The sequence below is a fragment of the Phocoena phocoena genome, chromosome 11 (assembly GCF_963924675.1).
Source record: "Phocoena phocoena chromosome 11, mPhoPho1.1, whole genome shotgun sequence".
NCBI lineage: Eukaryota > Metazoa > Chordata > Mammalia > Artiodactyla > Phocoenidae > Phocoena > Phocoena phocoena.
The window spans coordinates 11,458,675-11,476,649 of NC_089229.1; the positions used below are offsets into that span (position 1 = coordinate 11,458,675).

The 17,975-nt window shown below is 49.6% G+C and overlaps 1 protein-coding gene across 1 annotated transcript; it reads left to right on the forward strand.

Annotated features, from left to right (window-relative positions):
• Window positions 1–686: 686 nt before the first annotated feature.
• Window positions 687–15,688, forward strand: EIF3D (eukaryotic translation initiation factor 3 subunit D). The gene is made up of 15 exons (XM_065886879.1): window positions 687–1,153; window positions 3,533–3,665; window positions 3,965–4,010; window positions 4,889–5,025; window positions 6,093–6,178; window positions 6,710–6,782; window positions 7,743–7,855; window positions 8,992–9,124; window positions 9,643–9,790; window positions 10,544–10,674; window positions 11,395–11,480; window positions 11,574–11,703; window positions 14,474–14,616; window positions 14,816–15,099; window positions 15,536–15,688. The coding sequence occupies exons 2-15, from the start codon at window positions 3,543–3,545 to the stop codon at window positions 15,547–15,549; spliced, it is 1,647 nt and encodes a 548-aa protein (XP_065742951.1). The 5' UTR covers window positions 687–1,153; window positions 3,533–3,542; the 3' UTR covers window positions 15,550–15,688.
• Window positions 15,689–17,975: the final 2,287 nt, after the last annotated feature.

Consider the following 17,975-nt stretch of genomic DNA (forward strand, 5'->3'; position numbering starts at 1 on the left):
GTAAGTGGGATTCCTGAGCATTTTCACATACATTTATCTTTACCCTCACGGCACCCCCTTTTTATCTTCTCCAATTTACAGATAAGGAAACTGAGGTCCAGGGAGGTAAAGGCTACACAGCTAGAAAGTGGCAGAGCCAAGAATAGATATCTGCTCTAACAGCAAATATATTTCCCAATAAAGGAGACACGCTGCGAGACTGATAAGGAAACCTAAGAAGCCAGGTAGAAAAGAATCTGAGGTTTGAACAAAAATCGCGCGCTCAGATTCTCTTTCGATGTTTTGAAATTCCCCAGTAAGACTCCAGGACAAACTCCGTAGGCTGGGTTTCAAAAAGGACAGCACAGCTGCCATCGTAGGAAAGTGCTTCCTGGTCGCCACTTCAGAATCACAGCTGCTCATTAAAATGCAGATTCTGGGCTCCAGCTAAGACATGCTGGTATAACAATCTATGGAAAGGAGACCCGGAATCTGCATTTTTCAAATTAGCGCTCCAGAAATCTGTCAAATAATAAAGTTTTAGAACTGTGGAGGTATGGTTTGAACCCTGGCAACCACCCACTACACTAGTAGTCTGATCTACGCAGGTCACTTTGCACCTCCTGGCCTCAGTTTCCGAAGAACAGCGCGTCGCGACGATATACGCCTAAGACACTCGACCTTCCCCTACCAATGAGAATCGAACAACACGATCGCTTAAAGAAGGCAGGAGCCGCGGGGCACTGTGGGATACAGAGGTACCGAAGCGGCCCGCAAGGCATTGTGGGACACAGGGGGGGCTGTTAGCCACTCTCGGCCTCCAGCTTCGACTGCAGGGCCGCCTCGTTTCAAGAAACTTGAAAACCCTCTCGGAGCGTCGCCGGGTGTCCCATGACGTAACTGTAAACATCCTCCGGCGTCTTGCAGACTAATCGGAACAGCTCGAAAAGAACAGTGACGAACTTCCGGGTTGCCTTTGCTTTACGACTCGTGCGTTCTGCCGCCGAACCGGAAGGAAGCTGGGGAGCAGTTTACGACAGCGCCGGTTGTGTTTACGGCGCCGGCCGCTGCGCGCGCGTTTTTCCTGTTTTCCCAGATCATCGGTCCACAGGCGGTGGTGCGGTCTCCGGCCTGGACAATCTCTCGCCATCCGGCCCGGCTCAGGCCGTTGCAGGTGAGCAATGTGTTTCGTAGCGTTTCGCGGACCTCCGGAGCCGAGTTGGGCGGCTCCTGGCCTTTGGGGGCCTACCGGAAGAAACCCCCGTACACCCCCACCTGCCGCCGCTGTCCCTCCGCTGGGCGGGGCAGGACACTGCCTTCGGGGTCCCAGGTCCGACCCAGTGCGGGGCAGAGCTTTGTGGCTGAGGTCTCTGGCCCTAGACTCCGTTTAGCGGCCACGGGTTGGGCGAATGTGATTATGTCATTTAACCCAGCTGGGTCTCAGGGTCTTTTTAAAGCGGCCCACGGCTCCCTGAGCTGCTATGAGAGAGGTATTGGGGGTTCCAAGCTGAGCGGTGTTCGGCCCTCTCTGAGGAGTTCACGGTCCAAATGTTTCCTTCCCTTTTCTGTGAAATGGGAGGCCAGGATGGAGTTGATTGATCTCTGATCTGAACTCTACCCCCCAGGAATTGATGGGGAACGACCTGCAGTGGTTGCCATAACATACCCAGTACCGTGGCCTGCCAACCGGAAGGCCCCTTCTGGCTGCCCTGTTGGTGCCTCCTCATCCCCCTGTAGCCAGTACAGCTGTCACTCCGTTTTAACTGATTTAGTTTCCCCTGTTGGTTCCATTGTGCTCACTCTTATTTTACGTGCGTTGAAACCAGGTGACTTCCTCCCGCCCCCCCACCCACCCCAGAGAAATGCATGTCAAGCCTTGAGCCCGTTTGTCTCCAGCTCTGATAAAACAAGTCGATTTTTTTAAGTGTGTTTGGAGATATCTCACTGTGTTGTCAGTAGGGACTGAAACCCCAGATCTTTTCAGGCCGCTGCCCAGCTTATAAAATAATAGGAAGAGTGTTGGACTTAGGGCAGACGACCCTGGAAACCAAATCTTTTTTGAAATGATGGGCAAGTCAACTGCTTGATCTGGCTGAACTGCAGATTTTTATCTCTAAAATGGGGGCGAGGTGGGAGGGTTAGTGGTGTTGCGTCTGACACGTGTAGGAGCCTGATAAATATTTAATGTGAATTGTTTTGAGACCACCACTGCTTCCCTCAGTCCACTTCCTGTAGTGTGTCTTAAGTTCAAGCTGCAGGATGGAGCTCCCAGGTCATTCCCTGTTTATGTCACCCAAGTGTCCCCTCTGTAGGAAGCCTTAATCTCCCCATCGTTGAACAATTAAGAGAGTTTCCTAAGTTTAATACCCAGCCCTCTTTGATTGCTGTCCAGACTCCAGAAATGTTTGTGTAATGAATTTTCCCCTGGGAACTCAGCTTCTGAGCATTTTCAGGGGATTACAGTGGATGATAAATGCGTAAGTTTTTGATAGGACCTGTCAGGCGAACATGTGTCTGGAGCCCCTGGTTTTTACACAGAGTGTGGACCCTGGAGCCAGTTTGCCTGGGTTCAAATTTTTCGTCCATTAGTGTTGTGACTTCGGGCAATTTCTTGATTTCTCTGTGCTTCAGTTTTTTTATCTGGAAAGTGGGGCTAATACTGGCCCTACCTTGGGATTATTGGGAGGAGTTAATGAATTTATGTGTGGTAAGCACTAAGAACATGCCTGGTACTCATAATGTTTATGAACATTGGCTGTATGGCCACTTTTATGAACTAAGGTTTCTGGTGGCCTCCTCAGCCTTCTGGCGGGCCTTTTGCCTGACCCTGTGTCTGCTTGCTCTGCGTAAGGATTTTCATTGACAGAAAATCAGAAGAACAACAAAGGAAAGTTACATTTCAGGATATATTCACGGACCCTTGTTTTCTTCTCAGCACTGTGTGTAAATGTATTTTTGTAAGACTCAGGAGTATTGTGCAGCGTTTTACAATGGAATCATTTCCAAATACGTTAATTAATACATACGGCTTTCACAATGATTCTCTGATAGAAATAAAACAAGGATCTTATGTATTTGACAGATGAAGAGACTGAGGCTTAGGGATTAAATATTGTATGCCTGGTGACGGTGAGAACGAGAACTACAGCGTACTTATTACACTTGAAAAAAAGTTACTACGTTTCATCAAATATGTGAGGTACCACTCATTTTAAGAAGCACAATTATTTCATGTAACACCAAGAAAGAGAAACTGCCAATTACGCTATGCCACCCCATCAAGCAGAAGGTGCAGACTCGTTTCGGAGGTGGTGCAGTGAAGAAAAAGTCAATGAAATGTGATACATCAATTCTGGTGGCAGTCTCCTGAGTTTTAAGCACTCACAACATTATTTACAAGAAGACGTTGAGCGGGGAGTAGCTCAACAGTTGAGGGTTCTGTTTTGCATTTTTAATTTTGTCGTTCATGTCTTAGCTTACCTCAAATGGAAGGCTTTTTTTTTTATTTGAGGCTTTTCTTCATGGGGCTGATTATATTGTTTGTATTCTTAAGGTTTTAGAAGATGGCAAAGTTCATGACACCCGTGATCCAGGACAACCCCTCAGGCTGGGGTCCCTGTGCGGTTCCCGAGCAGTTTCGGGATATGCCCTACCAGCCATTCAGCAAAGGAGATCGGCTAGGAAAGGTACTCGCCTGTCAGCGGGGGTCTGAATCTCTTAACCTGTGGCTGCTCCTCCAAGTTCGTTTCAATTTTATTCTCTGAAAAGCATCAGGGTTATAAGTATCCATTATATAGTATCCATTATATAGTATCCATCTGGATACTTCCAGTGGTCATAGGAGAGCTGGGCTCTTAAAAAGCCATCCTGAGCCAGTCCTGACACTTGCGCACACTGTGTCCTCACTTTGGGGGGTTTCTGAGTGAACAGAAACCCACCTGGCTGACCCGTGCTCCATGTCTTCTTCCCTTGTTGCTCTTACTAGGTTGCAGACTGGACGGGGGCCACGTACCAAGATAAGAGGTACACAAGTAAGTGTTCTCCGCCTGACTGCCCGGATCAGGGCCTTGGGGGATTGTTAGTTTTTCTAGTAACCTCCACCTGAAAGCATTCTAGGATGGGAACAAAAGGCTGATAATAATTCATAGTATTTCAGGGCATATTCTGGACTGTGGAAACAATCCACATTCTTTTTGGAAATAGCCTCAACTTAGACTGTTCATTAAAGAGGTTAGGCCTATTATAGTGGGTTCCCCCCCCACACACTTTTGGGGAGCCACGGCCCCTTTTACAAATCTGGTGAACATGTTCCCATTTTTCATTTCATTGCAATTTATTGAACCTGCGAGGCCAGTCAGTGGATCCCAGTTTTAAAACTCCGGGTTTTAAGATCCTGGTACAGTAAATTGGCTTCTTCCCTCTGTGCCAGCTGAGAGAGCTGGAAGTGGCTCCCTGGAATACTGAGTTAAGATTATCTGAGTCTGAGGTCAGCAAGAAAGTCAGTCATAGCCCATTAGCCACGTCCGCCTGGGGCACCTGATGACGACAGTGACGACACTTAGACCGCATACTTGCCTCTCCTGAGAGAGTAGATTTTAACTCATATTCCTACAGACTAAGGCAGAGAGTCAGATGGGCTTAAGTTCCTCAGACTCTGTCTTGACTTAGAAAGTTCTTTGGACCAGAGCTTTTCAAACTTGAATGTGCGTACGAATCAGCTGGGGATCTTATTAAGATGCTGATTCTGATTCCGTGGGTCTGGGGTGAGGCTGTGAGTCTGTACATCTAAGATGATCCCAGCCGATGGGTCAGGTCCTGAGACCACACTTTAAATAGCAGGCCTTTAGACCACCATGTATTTGTAAAATCTGTAGGCAGTGTTGTTACACGCTGTCACCTTTGCCTCCAGATAAGTACTCCTCTCAGTTTGGAGGTGGGAGTCAGTATGCTTACTTCCACGAGGAGGATGAAACTAGTTTCCAGCTGGTGGATACCGCACGCACACAGAAGACTGCCTACCAGCGGAATCGGATGCGGTTTGCACAGGTAGGCCAAGAGCCAGCAATCTGACCGTCTTGGGGCTGTCACCTGCTGCTAAAAATGCTACCGTGTAGTACTGCTGAGAGGAGAGCATGCTATTGTGGGTCTTCTAGCGAATTCCAAGTAGCTATTCAGTGACAGTTGTGCTAAAATAAATGGGTACTAAGTCCAGGGATGCATTTAAATAGTTGAGCTTTCTGTTGACCAGTAGCAAGGACGTGTGTGCTAAGGATGGATGTTAGCGCTGGATTAACAAGGTGATCTGTGTCTGTTGCCTCACTTAATTGCTGTGTCCAGGATTTATTAAGTAGATCGTCCAGCTGGGCTGCATCTTACATAGAGAGACAAACTCAACAACTCTAATAAGAGCCAGTAAACCTACTTCAGTAAAAACTGCGTGTGGATATAAATCTGATTCCAAGTACAAACGTATGTCATTTTGTTGTGCTTCGCAGATTTTTTTTTTTTTTTTTTTTTTTACAAATGGAAGGTTTGTGGCAACCCTGAATCGAGCGAGTCTTTTGGCGCCTTTTTTTCCAACAGCATTTGGCTCACTTCATGTCTCTATGTCACATTTAAGTAATTCTCACAATATTTCGAACTTTTTCACTATTATTACATTTGTTATGGTGATCTATGATCCGTGATGGCTCACGTTACTGCTCACTGAAGGCTCAGATGGTGGTTAACGTTTGTTAGCAATAAGGTGTTTTTTTTAATTAAGGTGTAGACATTGGTTTTTTAGAAACAGTGGTATCGCGCACGAATAGTCTGCAGTGTGGTGTAGACCATGCGTATAGCATAGCTTTTATATGCGCTGGTAAAGCAAGAGAGTCGTGTGACCCGCTTTATTGTGATACTTTACTGTGGAGGTCTGGAACCAAACCCAGAATGTCTCTGAGGCATGCCTGTGCATACTTGTAAACCCCCGGATGTTGATTCTATAAAAGCAGAGTAAAACGTGCGATTTGGGTTTGCATCCTAAACTAACTCTAATGGCCTCCCATTAGGCACTGCCAGTTGTAAGCCAGATCTCCAAGATTTTAATGTGGATGTTTTTTCCTGCTTCCCAGCGGAACCTCCGCAGAGACAAGGATCGACGGAACATGTTGCAGTTCAACCTGCAGACCCTGCCTAAGAGCGCCAAGCAGAAGGAGAGGTGAGGTGCCCATCCTGGCAGAACAAGATATTCTTCCAGGACCGACTGCACTCTGATGGCAGGAGGCCAGAGCAGAATAGTCGTCTTCCCCACCATTGCAGGAAAACCAGAAAGTCTTCCCAGGGCCAGTTAAGCCGCTGTCTCAGCCCTGGGGTCATTCTCGAAGAGCTGTTAACGGCAGAGAGCATGGGCAGGACACTTGCAGAGGATGTGACTACTGAAGGGAAGCAGAGGCATATAGGAGGCAACTTCGGAGCTTACCTAGGCTTGGGTCTGCTGTGGCACAATTCCGGGGAGCCCCATTCACGCTGGGGCCTGTGAGTCCCTGGAGCTGGGTAGGATAGTAGCCCTGCCCAAGCTGGGGCTGCCAGTGGATAGATGGAGTAAAATATATGCGTAATACTGGTCAGTAGTGGGGGCAGTATGCCTCTCTAGCATGTCTAGTGTGCGCCCTGTTGGTCTGCTCTTTTTTTTAAGCCCCTGTTTTCCTTAAAAATCTGCACCGAAAGCACAGTTTTCCTGTCTTTCCAGAGAACGCATACGACTGCAGAAAAAATTCCAGAAACAATTTGGAGTGAGGCAGAAATGGGACCAAAAATCACAGGTAGTATATCCATATCAGAATTCTGTCCGGGAATTTGATTTTGTTTATTTGTTTGGTTTTATAACAGCTTTGCTGAGGTGTAGTGCACACACTATACAAGTCACCCATTTACAGTGTACATTTCGGTGATTTGTAGTGCACTGACAGAGTGCTACAGCCGTCATTACTGTCCGTGTCAGAAGGTTTTCAGCACTCTAAAAAGAAGCCCGGTACGCTGTGCCAGTCAGCCCCTCTCCTCCGCAGCCCTCGGCTGCCCCTTATCTATTTTCTGTCTCCAGATTTGCCTGCCCCACACATTTCATAGAAATGAATCATAGCGGAATGATCTTTCGTGACTGGCTCCTTTCACCAAGCATCATGTTTTCTAGGCTAATCCATGATGTAGCACATGTCGGCACTTCGTTCCTTTCTATCGCCACATTCCGTTAGATGGATGGACCACATTTTGTTCATCCATTCACCACTGATGGGCACGGGGCGGTTTTACTCTGGGGCATATTAGGAATGATGCCCCCGTGGGCATTCCTGTACAAGTGTTTATGTGGGCGTGGTGAGAGTAGAAGACATGTGAGCAAGCGTGAAGGTACAACTGTGGAAGTTACATTTTGCTGGACATGGTGCTTGCTGTAGCAGCAAGAATAAACAGCTGATGCCCTGAGAGAAATATAAAGGAGCTGTTGTAGCTCCTGTATAAAATGTAGGAATACAGAAGAGCTGATGTTCCCAGGGTGGCATCGTTACTGAGGAGTAGAATTCCCATTTGTTTCTGAGCTCTCGTCCCTTCGGTCCTCTTCCAGATTGTAAGCTCCTAGGAGTCAGGGACGCTGCTGGAAAACAGCCAGCACGTAGTAAATGTTCTGGATATATTTATTGAATAAACGCCTTTGTACTGTTAACCTGCCTTTTGCTTACATTTTGCACTGGCTGTCATTTTTCCCCTCCAACGGTTTCCCCCAACAGAAGCCCCGAGACTCCTCGGTGGAAGTCCGCAGTGACTGGGAGGTGAAGGAGGAGATGGACTTTCCTCAGTTAATGAAGATGCGCTACTTGGAAGTGTCAGAGCCCCAGGACATGTAGGTGACGTCTTTTACTCCTGTCCACCACACCCTTGTGTGCGCACCAGCTGGTGATGACCGTTGGCCTAAGCCCTAGGATTTCCAAAGGTGCATAAGATTGACAGACAGGTTTTAAAAAGCAGTGCCAAGAGGGGGAAAGCAGAAAGAAGTTTACTGATATTAAAACTTCCTCTCCTCGGGAATTCCCTGGCGGTCCAGTGGTTAGGACTCCACACTTTCACTGCCAAGGGCACGGGTTCAATCCCTAGTTGGGGGACTAGAATCCCACAGGCTGTACGGCACGGCCAAAAAGAAAAAAAAACTTCAGCTCTCTTTGAACTTCCTGGCATTGTGAGCAAAAGAAGAATTAAGTGGGCTTCCCTGGTGGCGCAGTGGTTGAGAATCTGCCTGCCGATGCAGGGGGCACGGGTTCGAACCCTGGTCTGGAAGGGTCCCACGTGCCGCGGAGCAACTGGGCCCGTGAGCCACAACTACTGAGCCTGCGCGTCTGGAGCCTGTGCTCCGCAACGGGAGAGGCCACGATAGTGAGAGGCCCGCGCACCACAACTAGAGAAAGCCTTTGCACAGAAACGAAGACCCAACACAGCCAAAAATAAATTTACAAAAAGAAGAATTAAGTTACAGAACTCTTGTTGGCAGAAAGAAATTTGCTGTTAAACTCCAGATTTCTTTCCACTTCCTGAAATCCTGAGCAAAAGGAAAAGTTAAGTTCTACAGCTCTGAGGGCAGAAAGAGAAAGATAGCAGTTCTTCAGGAGTCATGAAGCTTTTGCTTACATTTCAAAGAGCTCCTTACCTCAAAGGGCCAGTAGATGGAAATAACTTAGCGGGGAGCTGGGGCACCAGACCGAGTCAGCGTGCCTGCTGCGGGCTCTGTAACTGCCGCTCTCCCTGTCTTGGCCTCAGCCTCCCTGTCTTTAAAATGGGGAGGCGGAGCAGAATCAGTTGTGTCCTCACTGTTCTGTGGAGCCACATCAGGAGCTGAGGGGGCAGGGCCCGGAGCAGGCGCTGAGAGTCGAGTCAGAGAATGTTTTCATCTCTCATACTCTAGACTTTGGATCCATGGCTTAACAGGAAAGAAGTAGGTGGTCTTCTTCCCCTTCGCTTAGCGCGTGTTGCCTGCTCTCCCCTCAGCGAGTGCTGCGGGGCCCTGGAATACTACGACAAAGCCTTCGACCGCATCACCACGAGGAGCGAGAAGCCGCTGCGGAGCATCAAGCGCATCTTCCACACTGTCACCACCACGGACGACCCCGTCATCCGGAAGGTGGGCGCCCCCTGCCCCGCACCTGCCCGCCCGCGGGGAGTGTTGAGGCCTCGGGACAGAGATGCGGGGATGCGTGTGAATCGGTCGGGCCTCGGAAGCCCCTGTAGATGAGACTCTTCTGAATCGACTTAGGATTAGATGAAAATAAGAGCACTTTGCTGGCCAGACCATAAGTGTTGATGTTAGGTGAAGCTGGGCCCGGGTCCCAGCTCTGCCGCGCTTCCTGGCTTCACCTCTCTGAGGCCTTAGCTTTCTTACCTGTAAATCGGGGTAAATGTACTTACCACGTGCCGCTGGGGTGAGGATGGCAGCATCGGGCAGTGCTCTCCTGGGATACAGCAGGTGCTCAGGGAGCTGCAGCTCCTTGGACCCCAGGACACAAGTTTGCTGGCTGGCTTGCTGCAGCCTTGCTCAGACAAGGGTGTGGGTGTGAACGCGCCTTACAGAGGAGTCCTTCCCCTGCTGTGAATGTTCAGTTCAAGCCTGAAGTAGCCTCATCTCTCTTCTGTCCTCTGCAGCTGGCAAAAACTCAGGGGAACGTGTTTGCCACCGATGCCATTCTGGCCACACTGATGAGCTGTACCCGCTCCGTGTATTCCTGGGACATCGTCGTCCAGAGAGTCGGGTCCAAGCTCTTCTTTGACAAGAGGGACAACTCTGACTTTGGTACGAAGCCTGTTCGGGAACAGCACAGAGGTGCTGAGTGTCCTTGTTGGTTCAGAGCCATTCCCTGGTCTAGAGAACGGGTAGAAGAGGGTCTGTCTCCTCACAGGCGTCAACAGCCATGTCAGAATCCCACTCAGCCTCCTCAGCGACAGGGGGAGGGACTGTCACCGCAGTCCCTCTGGGGGCGTCAGCCTTCGGAGGCCTCATGGTGCCCAAATACCGTGCTTCTAGTTTTTACTCATTTGAATAGCACTTTCCTGACTTCTGGCATCTCTCTATACCACCTTTAGTACATACTTCATGTTTTCCTTTAGATTGATGCCTTTTTTACTTCAGCATATTTACGAAGGAAAAAATACATACGCATATATCTTACACCATACGTGTGTGTACGTGCACACACAGTGAATGAGAACCACTCAGGAATAGCAGAGTGAAGCCAAACGTGATTCTGTTGCTTCTCGTTGTTGAAAAACTAATAAAATCAAACATTCTCTTGAGGAATCCAAAAGGAAGGAAAAGGTATGGCTTTCTTCCACGTGATCGTGACTGAATTTAACGTTAGTGTCTCAAGTTATCCAGAAGCGCACCCTGCTCCCCCCCAGTGTGTCCCACACTCAGGGGACCCACGTTAGCAGATGGCGGTTCTTTGGAGGAAGGGTGTGTGTCTGGATCGCCACTGCTCCCCAAAGGGCCATGCACCTCTTCGGTGACTCTGTTTCGTGAGTGGTTGGCTGTGTCACGCTCTTGCAGACCTCCTGACGGTGAGTGAGACAGCCAACGAGCCCCCGCAAGATGAAGGCAACTCCTTCAACTCACCCCGCAACCTGGCCATGGAAGCAACCTACATCAACCACAACTTCTCCCAGCAGTGCCTGAGGATGGTGAGGCCCTGGGAACATCTGGGCGTCCATTTTTAGCTTGTCGACTCCAGCTACTGTCGATTGAGCATCTGCCGTGTCGTCAGCCCCGGGGTTGTGGGATTGGTGAGGATAGACGGGGTCCCTGCCTGTCACAGAGGAGATCCGAGCTTGGGCTTTAAGATCAGACAGCCTGACTTTGAACCCTAGATCCACCTGTTTTTAGCTTTGTGGTGTTGGGCATGTTTCTTCTCTGTAAAATTAGAATACCAATAATACTTGTTTCACTTAGATACATTGTGACCTTTTCTTGAAATATCTGTGTACAAGTGCACTCACTTTCCCAGCTGGGGATACAGCAACCAGCCAAAGTTGCAACCCTTCAGAAGCTTTGTTACAACGGAGGAGGAAAGACAGTAAACCCTGAGTACACATACGTTGTGACAAGTGGCTGTGTGTGCCATGGAGAAAAACAAAACAGGAGGGACGAGATTGCTATTTAAATGAGACACCTAAAGCGCGTGGGCGACAAACATAAGCGCGGGGTGAACGCGAGCTGTTACATCTGTTGTGGTCCGCGGGCTGCTTGCTTGGGTAAAGGGATGCACAGCACGTAGTGATCCCAGAGCCCCCTCAGGAGCTAGGGACCTAGTCAGGGCTGTGACAAAGCAGAGGTGCAGGGTCTGGCTGATTGCCTTGGTGACAAGTTGCTGCCGTCTCGTGACACCTCTGTCATCCTTGCAGGGGAAGGAAAGATACAACTTCCCCAACCCAAACCCGTTTGTGGAGGATGACATGGATAAGAATGAGATTGCCTCTGTGGCCTACCGGTATGTCACCTCCCTGGTGCCCGTGCCCTGTGTGGGTGGTGTGTCTGAAATCCAGGGTCTCAGCTGACCGAAGGAGCTCCTCCTTCCTTGCAGTTACCGCAGGTGGAAGCTCGGAGACGACATTGACCTCATCGTCCGCTGTGAGCACGACGGCGTCATGACTGGCGCCAACGGGGAGGTGTCGTTCATCAACATCAAGACCCTCAACGAGTGGGACTCCAGGGTGAGTACCATCCTATGTCTGTCTGCCCCTCACCTCACTTAGAGAGCTACCGAGACTTTTTTTGTCTTCTGAGTTTTTCCCCTACTTACTGAGAAAGAGATCATGTGTTTGAGGTAATTACCTTCTTCCAGTGCTTTCTGTCCCTCTGTTCCATTCCCACTTCCTGTTGATTTCTGCTCTTTGCAAGCGTGATTTTGATCTTTCCTTATGAGCCGGGCTGGCAGGTTTCCTGTAGGCCACGCAGCTCTTCTTTTTGACCTGTTCTTTCGCTTACTGCAGCCCCTACCTGGTCTTCAACCTTCGGATGCCCTTTTTCCAACTCCTTCACTTCCTGAAGTCAGAGATTCTCAGATAAGCCCAGATTTCGCTCTTCGGGGGCATCTTGAAAGAATCACGTGTCCTTCGCTTTTCCTCCTCTTTCTGTTCTCTCTCAGGCTGGTGCGCCGTGATTATTGGGTTGTCATCCTTTCTGAAAGTACCTGGGCTACGTGCCTGAATTTGAAATGGGTGGCAGAGCTCCTCGGTGCTGCTGTGTAGAATAAAGGATTCTTGGTGCAAGGACAGAAAGGCCGGGCCTGTGTTGAACGAGGGTCCAGTGAGATGGAGTTTGGGGGCCACTGTGCTCTGCTTTCATTAGAGCCAAGGGATTAGCATTCCAGGCTGCTGAGTCTCACCCCCAGATGCTCGTCAGCCTCCATCACCTGCTGAGAGCACACCGGAAGGTTTGCTGCGAACTTAGCTCTGGGCCAGTGGCCTTTTCTTAGACTTTCCACCATGCCCTCCCTGTAGCATATGGTGTCGTTGTATTTGTATGGCTGTTCCCTCTGCGTTAGTACCTTAATCTAGTCTTACACGTTTCTCAACTTCCTTCATGTGTTTCCTTTGCTGGTTCCCCTCCTTTTTGACCCCCAGTGGAGCCTTCTCTTAGGGTCAGTCCCCTTTGCAAGTCATTTTGCCGTAATCACTTCTTTATATAGCATGTATTCATCTTCTTTGGCTCCATAACAAGGTAACGGAAACTTGGAGGCTTAAAATGACATCCATTAGCTCATAGTTTGGTAGGTCAGAGGTCTAGCATCGTGTGGCTTGGTTCTCTGCTCAGAATATCCAGGAACTAAAGTTAGGGTTTCAGCAGAACTGAGTTCTCAGCTAGAGTTTCTGGAAGAAAATCCACTTCCAAGCTCATTTTGGCAGAATTCAGTTCCTTGCAGTTGTCAGATTGAGGTCCCCCGTTCTCTTGCCAGATGTCAGCTGGGGCCGCTCAGCTCCTAGAGGCCACCCACATTTCTTTCCATGTGGTCCCCTCCACCTTCAAACCAGCAACATAAGATTCTTTTCGTGCTTGAAATCTCTGGCTTCCTCTGTGTCCGACCTCTACACCCAGATTTAAGAAACTCGCATGGTTAGGTGAGGCCCACCCAGATGGTCTTCCTGTCTTAAGGGACCTTAACTCCATCTGCAGAATCCCTTTTGACATGAGATAGCGTGATCGCGGGTATTTCATCATACTCACACGTTCCATCCAGACTCCATGGTAGCAAATTCTGCAAGAGCAAGGTCACCCGGGGTCAACTCAGAATTCTGCCTACCCCGAGCCTCATCCTTGAACTCTAAAAATGATTCCCGAAATCTATTCTGACTCCCATTCCATTGTTGGTTTTTTTCTTTTTTCTAAAATACCTTGTCCTTCCAACGTCCTTGTTTGTCGTTCCCTCTGGCTTGGCCGTCCGTCAGCTTTGTCTCTCCTGCTCTCTTCGGCTCAGAGCCTCAAACATCTCCTCCTTTGCACTCCTGAATTCTGCTGTCAGGTGCAGTCTGTCTTCTTGCTCAGCTCTGGGTCTCACTGACATCATCCCCCTAGTTTCGGGCCCTCCTCTCCGTGATGCCTATTGTTAGCTGACCTCCCTAACTCACTCCTCCCTCCCTTCAGTATCTCTGCCAGTTAATGGTCCGAAACACTGCTTCCTTGAGGAAGCACAGATTTGAGGAAAGGCCCTTAAAATGCCACAGCAACCTCACAAGGCTGCTGCAGGATAGCTTTAATTTTTGAAGAAAGCCCAGAGACATCTGTCAGAATACTGCCCCTAAGTGGTTTGGACCTAACTCCTTAATAAAAGGAACTCTTTAGTATTTCTTCTGGCCTAGGGTTGCCAGGAACCAAGAAAGTTTAGGAGTCTCTGCCGTGTGCTCTTCAGCCGTCACTTCACCCTGAGACCAGGTTCCCACATCTGCGGAAGAGGTGGCTGGAGAAGGTGGTCTCCGGGGTCTCTCTGCTTTTTGTCTGTCTCTGTGCGTGTGCACAGCACCAGACCCTGACCTCGCTCTCTGCGGGCCTCCACGCTCACCGGGGCTCAACCGGCCCGTCTCTCCCCGCATCCCTCTCAGATCACTTCACCTCCAGCCTCTGCCAGTATCCTCCATGGGGGAGCTGCGAGGCTCCCATGCAAAACCCTTCCTCTCCGCCCAGCATGTGATAAACACATGCCCTCACCACTTGTGTGGCGCTTGTTTTTTTAACTTGTGTGCGTGCGTGTCCTGGTCTGGATGAGCTCTTGTGAAGGGAGGAGTTGCGCTCTGTTGAGCACCTGCTGCCCAAGGGAGGGACCAAGGCCCTGCCTCTTAAAAGATAAGCCTGACCTCTGCTTTACCTGTGGGCTCGCCCCTCCCCAGTCAGGCCCACTAAGGAGTTGCTTCTCTGCCGGAAGTGGCAGCAGGCCGTGGGCAGTGGGAGCCCGCCTTGGCCCGTGTAACCGGGGCTCCCCTCCTGCAGCACTGCAATGGCGTTGACTGGCGTCAGAAGCTGGATTCTCAGCGAGGGGCCGTCATTGCCACCGAGCTGAAGAACAACAGCTACAAGTTGGCCCGCTGGACCTGCTGTGCTTTGCTGGCCGGATCCGAGTACCTCAAGCTTGGGTGAGATTCCTGGCCGGGAGCTCATCTTTGGAAGGGGGCGTCTGCAGGTTGGGAGATGAGGGCTGGCCTTTTCTCCTTTTTCTTGGGACAAGCGTCAGGCCAGGTGTCACCATTTAACTGATACTCGACCCCAGGCGTCGCTGTGTCTCTGTGCCCGCCTGTCCCCCCCCCACCATAATACTCCTCTTCCCCTCAATAGTTACGTGTCCCGGTACCACGTGAAAGACTCGTCACGCCACGTCATCCTGGGCACCCAGCAGTTCAAGCCCAATGAGTTCGCCAGCCAGATCAACCTGAGCGTGGAGAACGCCTGGGGCATCCTGCGCTGTGTCGTGGACATCTGCATGAGGCTGGAGGAGGGCAAGTACCTCATCCTCAAGGACCCCAACAAGCAGGTCATCCGCGTCTACAGCCTGCCCGACGGCACCTTCAGCTCGGATGAGGACGACGAGGAGGAGGAGGAGGAGGAGGAGGAAGAAGAAGGTTTGTAGCAAGCCTCCCTCCGAAGTCTGGCGTGAGCGTGTGCCAGCTGGGGCCCAAGCTGTACGCACAGTCCTAACCTCGATGGAAACCTCTGGGAGTTCCCTGAGATGTCACTTGGAGTAGCAGTCAGTCTGGCTCCAGAAGCTGCTTCCAGAGCCTTTAGATCACAGGACGGGGTCAGGGAGGAGAGTGGTCTTTTAGAGGCTAGGGCAAGGAAGAAGCGTCTAGAGGAAGGCACCGGAAGTCCCTGATGTTAGCCAGTGGTCTGAGGGAGGAAAGATGCTCCAGGTGAGTTACACGGGCTTTGAGCTCTCTCACCTGCTTCTCCAGTAGGTGACTGGAGGAAATGTGAGCATCTGCGAGGTTTCACTTCTGAGTGGAGGTGTTGAAAATCATAAGCAATTCTCCAGTTTGATGTGGCTTTTGTATCTTTCAGAGGAAGAAACCTAAACCAGACAGTGATGTGGGGCTGGATTCTGTGATTCTGCCGAGCCTAGGAGGGCCTTGGATACCTGGTGGAACGTTTGTCTGATTGTTGCTCTCTGCAGCTTGACAGCTGGAGTAAAGTATAAGTCTGTCTAGTCTCTTACCTTCATCGCGCGCCTATGTTATGATTGACAGCCCTGCTCCGAGTAGCCCTTGGGAGAGGGAGGGTGAGGTACAGCAGTCTCTCCGGAGTTCATAATCCGGGTTCCGTCCTTTGTTCTTGCGCTTTAGTAGTTTTACATTCCTGTTAGGAGGTGAATGCCCTGAATGTTTTTGTTCTTGAAACCCCTTGAAATTATCCATTCCTGGGGAGTGTTGTCCATTGTGAGGTCCCCGTAGGAAGTCCACTTCCACAAGCACGAGTGTCTGCTGGCTGCGTGCCAGACCCAGCTGCTGCCTTCAGAGACACACATCACTGGTGAAACATGAAGCAGGGCAGTCTCTGAAGGCTGAGGTGGGGTGGCTGCAGGTGCGGGAGGCTGTGGTGATCGTAACGGCTCGCCTTGGGCTGGTGACGGGATCTCAAGCTGGCACCCTCAAAGAACTGTGTCATGAACAAATCAGAGCAGAGCTACGGATGTTTAGTACTTGTAAACTTTTTATAAGCGGACAGTGTTCTGTCCAATGTACAGAACACTATGAAGTAATATACCGTGCCACGTGTTATACCGCATGTTCTATAAATATCTCACCGGACCCTGACACAGAACTGTAATGCTGGTGGAAGTCATACCATCATACAGATGAGAAAACTGGCTCAGCTTTTGGGTAACGGTCCTAAAGTTAACAATTTCAGTCAAAATAATTGAGCCTCAGAAAGCAAGCAAAAACTTACTGGACTGTGTTTGTCAGAGTTACTAGGAAAATAGAGCATAAGATGTGCTTCTTGGGGACCTTTCATTGTAGGTGGAGCGTTACAAAATTCACTTTAAAGTAGTGTGACAAGTGTCACGGGGTTTCAAGTTCGGGCTGGTACTCCCCGAGCTGCCTCCTGCAGACCCACGATGCAACCCAGCAGGATTAGCTGGAGCAAGTGGGCAGGTGGAAGTTAATTTCAGTCTCATTCTCTAAAAACATCTTATATCAGCCTCCACATGCCTCATGTCTTTCATCTATCCCCTACTTCCATCTGGTCTTGCTTGGGGCCACCAAGTTGGCTGCTGTAAATAGTCCTGACTCTAAACTTTCAATCGCATCCTGCGGCCTACAGTCCAGGCTCAGCCTAGTCTGAAGGCCCTGCCGTATTTTATCAGTCCTAATTTCCCAATACAAAATACAACCAGCAGCTGTTTTAAGTACTTAATTAATTGCCCACACCCATTCTCATAATCTTCACAACTATTAAGTAGACCTCCCTAACTTCATTTTTGGTCTGTCTGGTTTCAGTGTTTATTCAACAGATTATTAAGGGCCTCCTGTATGTCAGATGCTGATGGAAACTGTGAGTCACTATAGTGAATAAGATCATTTCTGCTCTAATGGAGCTCTTCTCTGTTGCTGATATAGGCTAGGAAAAAAATAGATAAATGGCATTCCTTAGGGGGTACTTAAGTCTGAGAGCTCAAGGAAGACTTTTCTAGAGAAGTCCCAGTGATGACTTTGAATGAGAAGAAGCTCCAGCCATGCAAAGCTGGAAGATCACAGGGTTTTTCCACACTAGGCACGGCTGCCTTACCAACCAGAACCCTCAGCCCCGTCTCACAGGACTACTTTAACACCCCCTTGAGAGTTTCCTGTACTTGTGCTGTGTTCTACCCATGTAAATCTCATGCAGGATCCACATCCCACCTCTGGAAAGCCAGCCCTGGTCATCCAGTTCACTTGAATGGCAGTTCCGGGTCATCCTGTCATCCTCCATGTTGCCTCCACTTTGGCCACCATTGCTAGGCATGAGCAGTGGGTTTGTGTTTCAGCGTCTTTACACTGGACGGTCGCAGGCCACTTTGTTTACACTGGACGGTCGTAGGCCACTTTGTTTACATTACCAATGGTGAAATAAAAATTCACATTTTAAGGCAAGACAAGACAAATTTCAACATAAAACCTTTTCTCTGTCTTTCAACCTCCTGCTCCCCTCTAGTGTGCATTGTGCACCCACATTATGCATTGACCAGATCTCCCCTACGGCAGAAATGCCTGCTCAACCGTAAGATCAGTTTTTCTTCTGGTGCCAGCAAGTCCTTGGAAGAAAACATTCATTTCTCAATCCTGTAAGGGGTCACAGTGACCCTCCACTCGCCCTGTACTGGCAGACATCTTTGGTGAACTTTATGTACAATGCCAACATGCCATTTCCCTTAAAGGCAGTGATGGGGGCAGAACAGACTGGTCAGGTGACCTGGGGAGATAACGGCCTGCACCTAATCAAAGTTCTTAGCTTAAATACTTAC

Coding starts and splice junctions, on each gene's coding strand:
- EIF3D (XM_065886879.1), top strand. CDS start 3,543: ATGGCAAAGTTCATGACACCCGTGATCCAGGACAACCCCTCAGGCTGG. Junction 6,783..7,742: donor AATGGGACCAAAAATCACAG/GTAGTATATCCA, acceptor TTCCCCCAACAG/AAGCCCCGAGACTCCTCGGT. Junction 9,125..9,642: donor ACGACCCCGTCATCCGGAAG/GTGGGCGCCCCC, acceptor TGTCCTCTGCAG/CTGGCAAAAACTCAGGGGAA.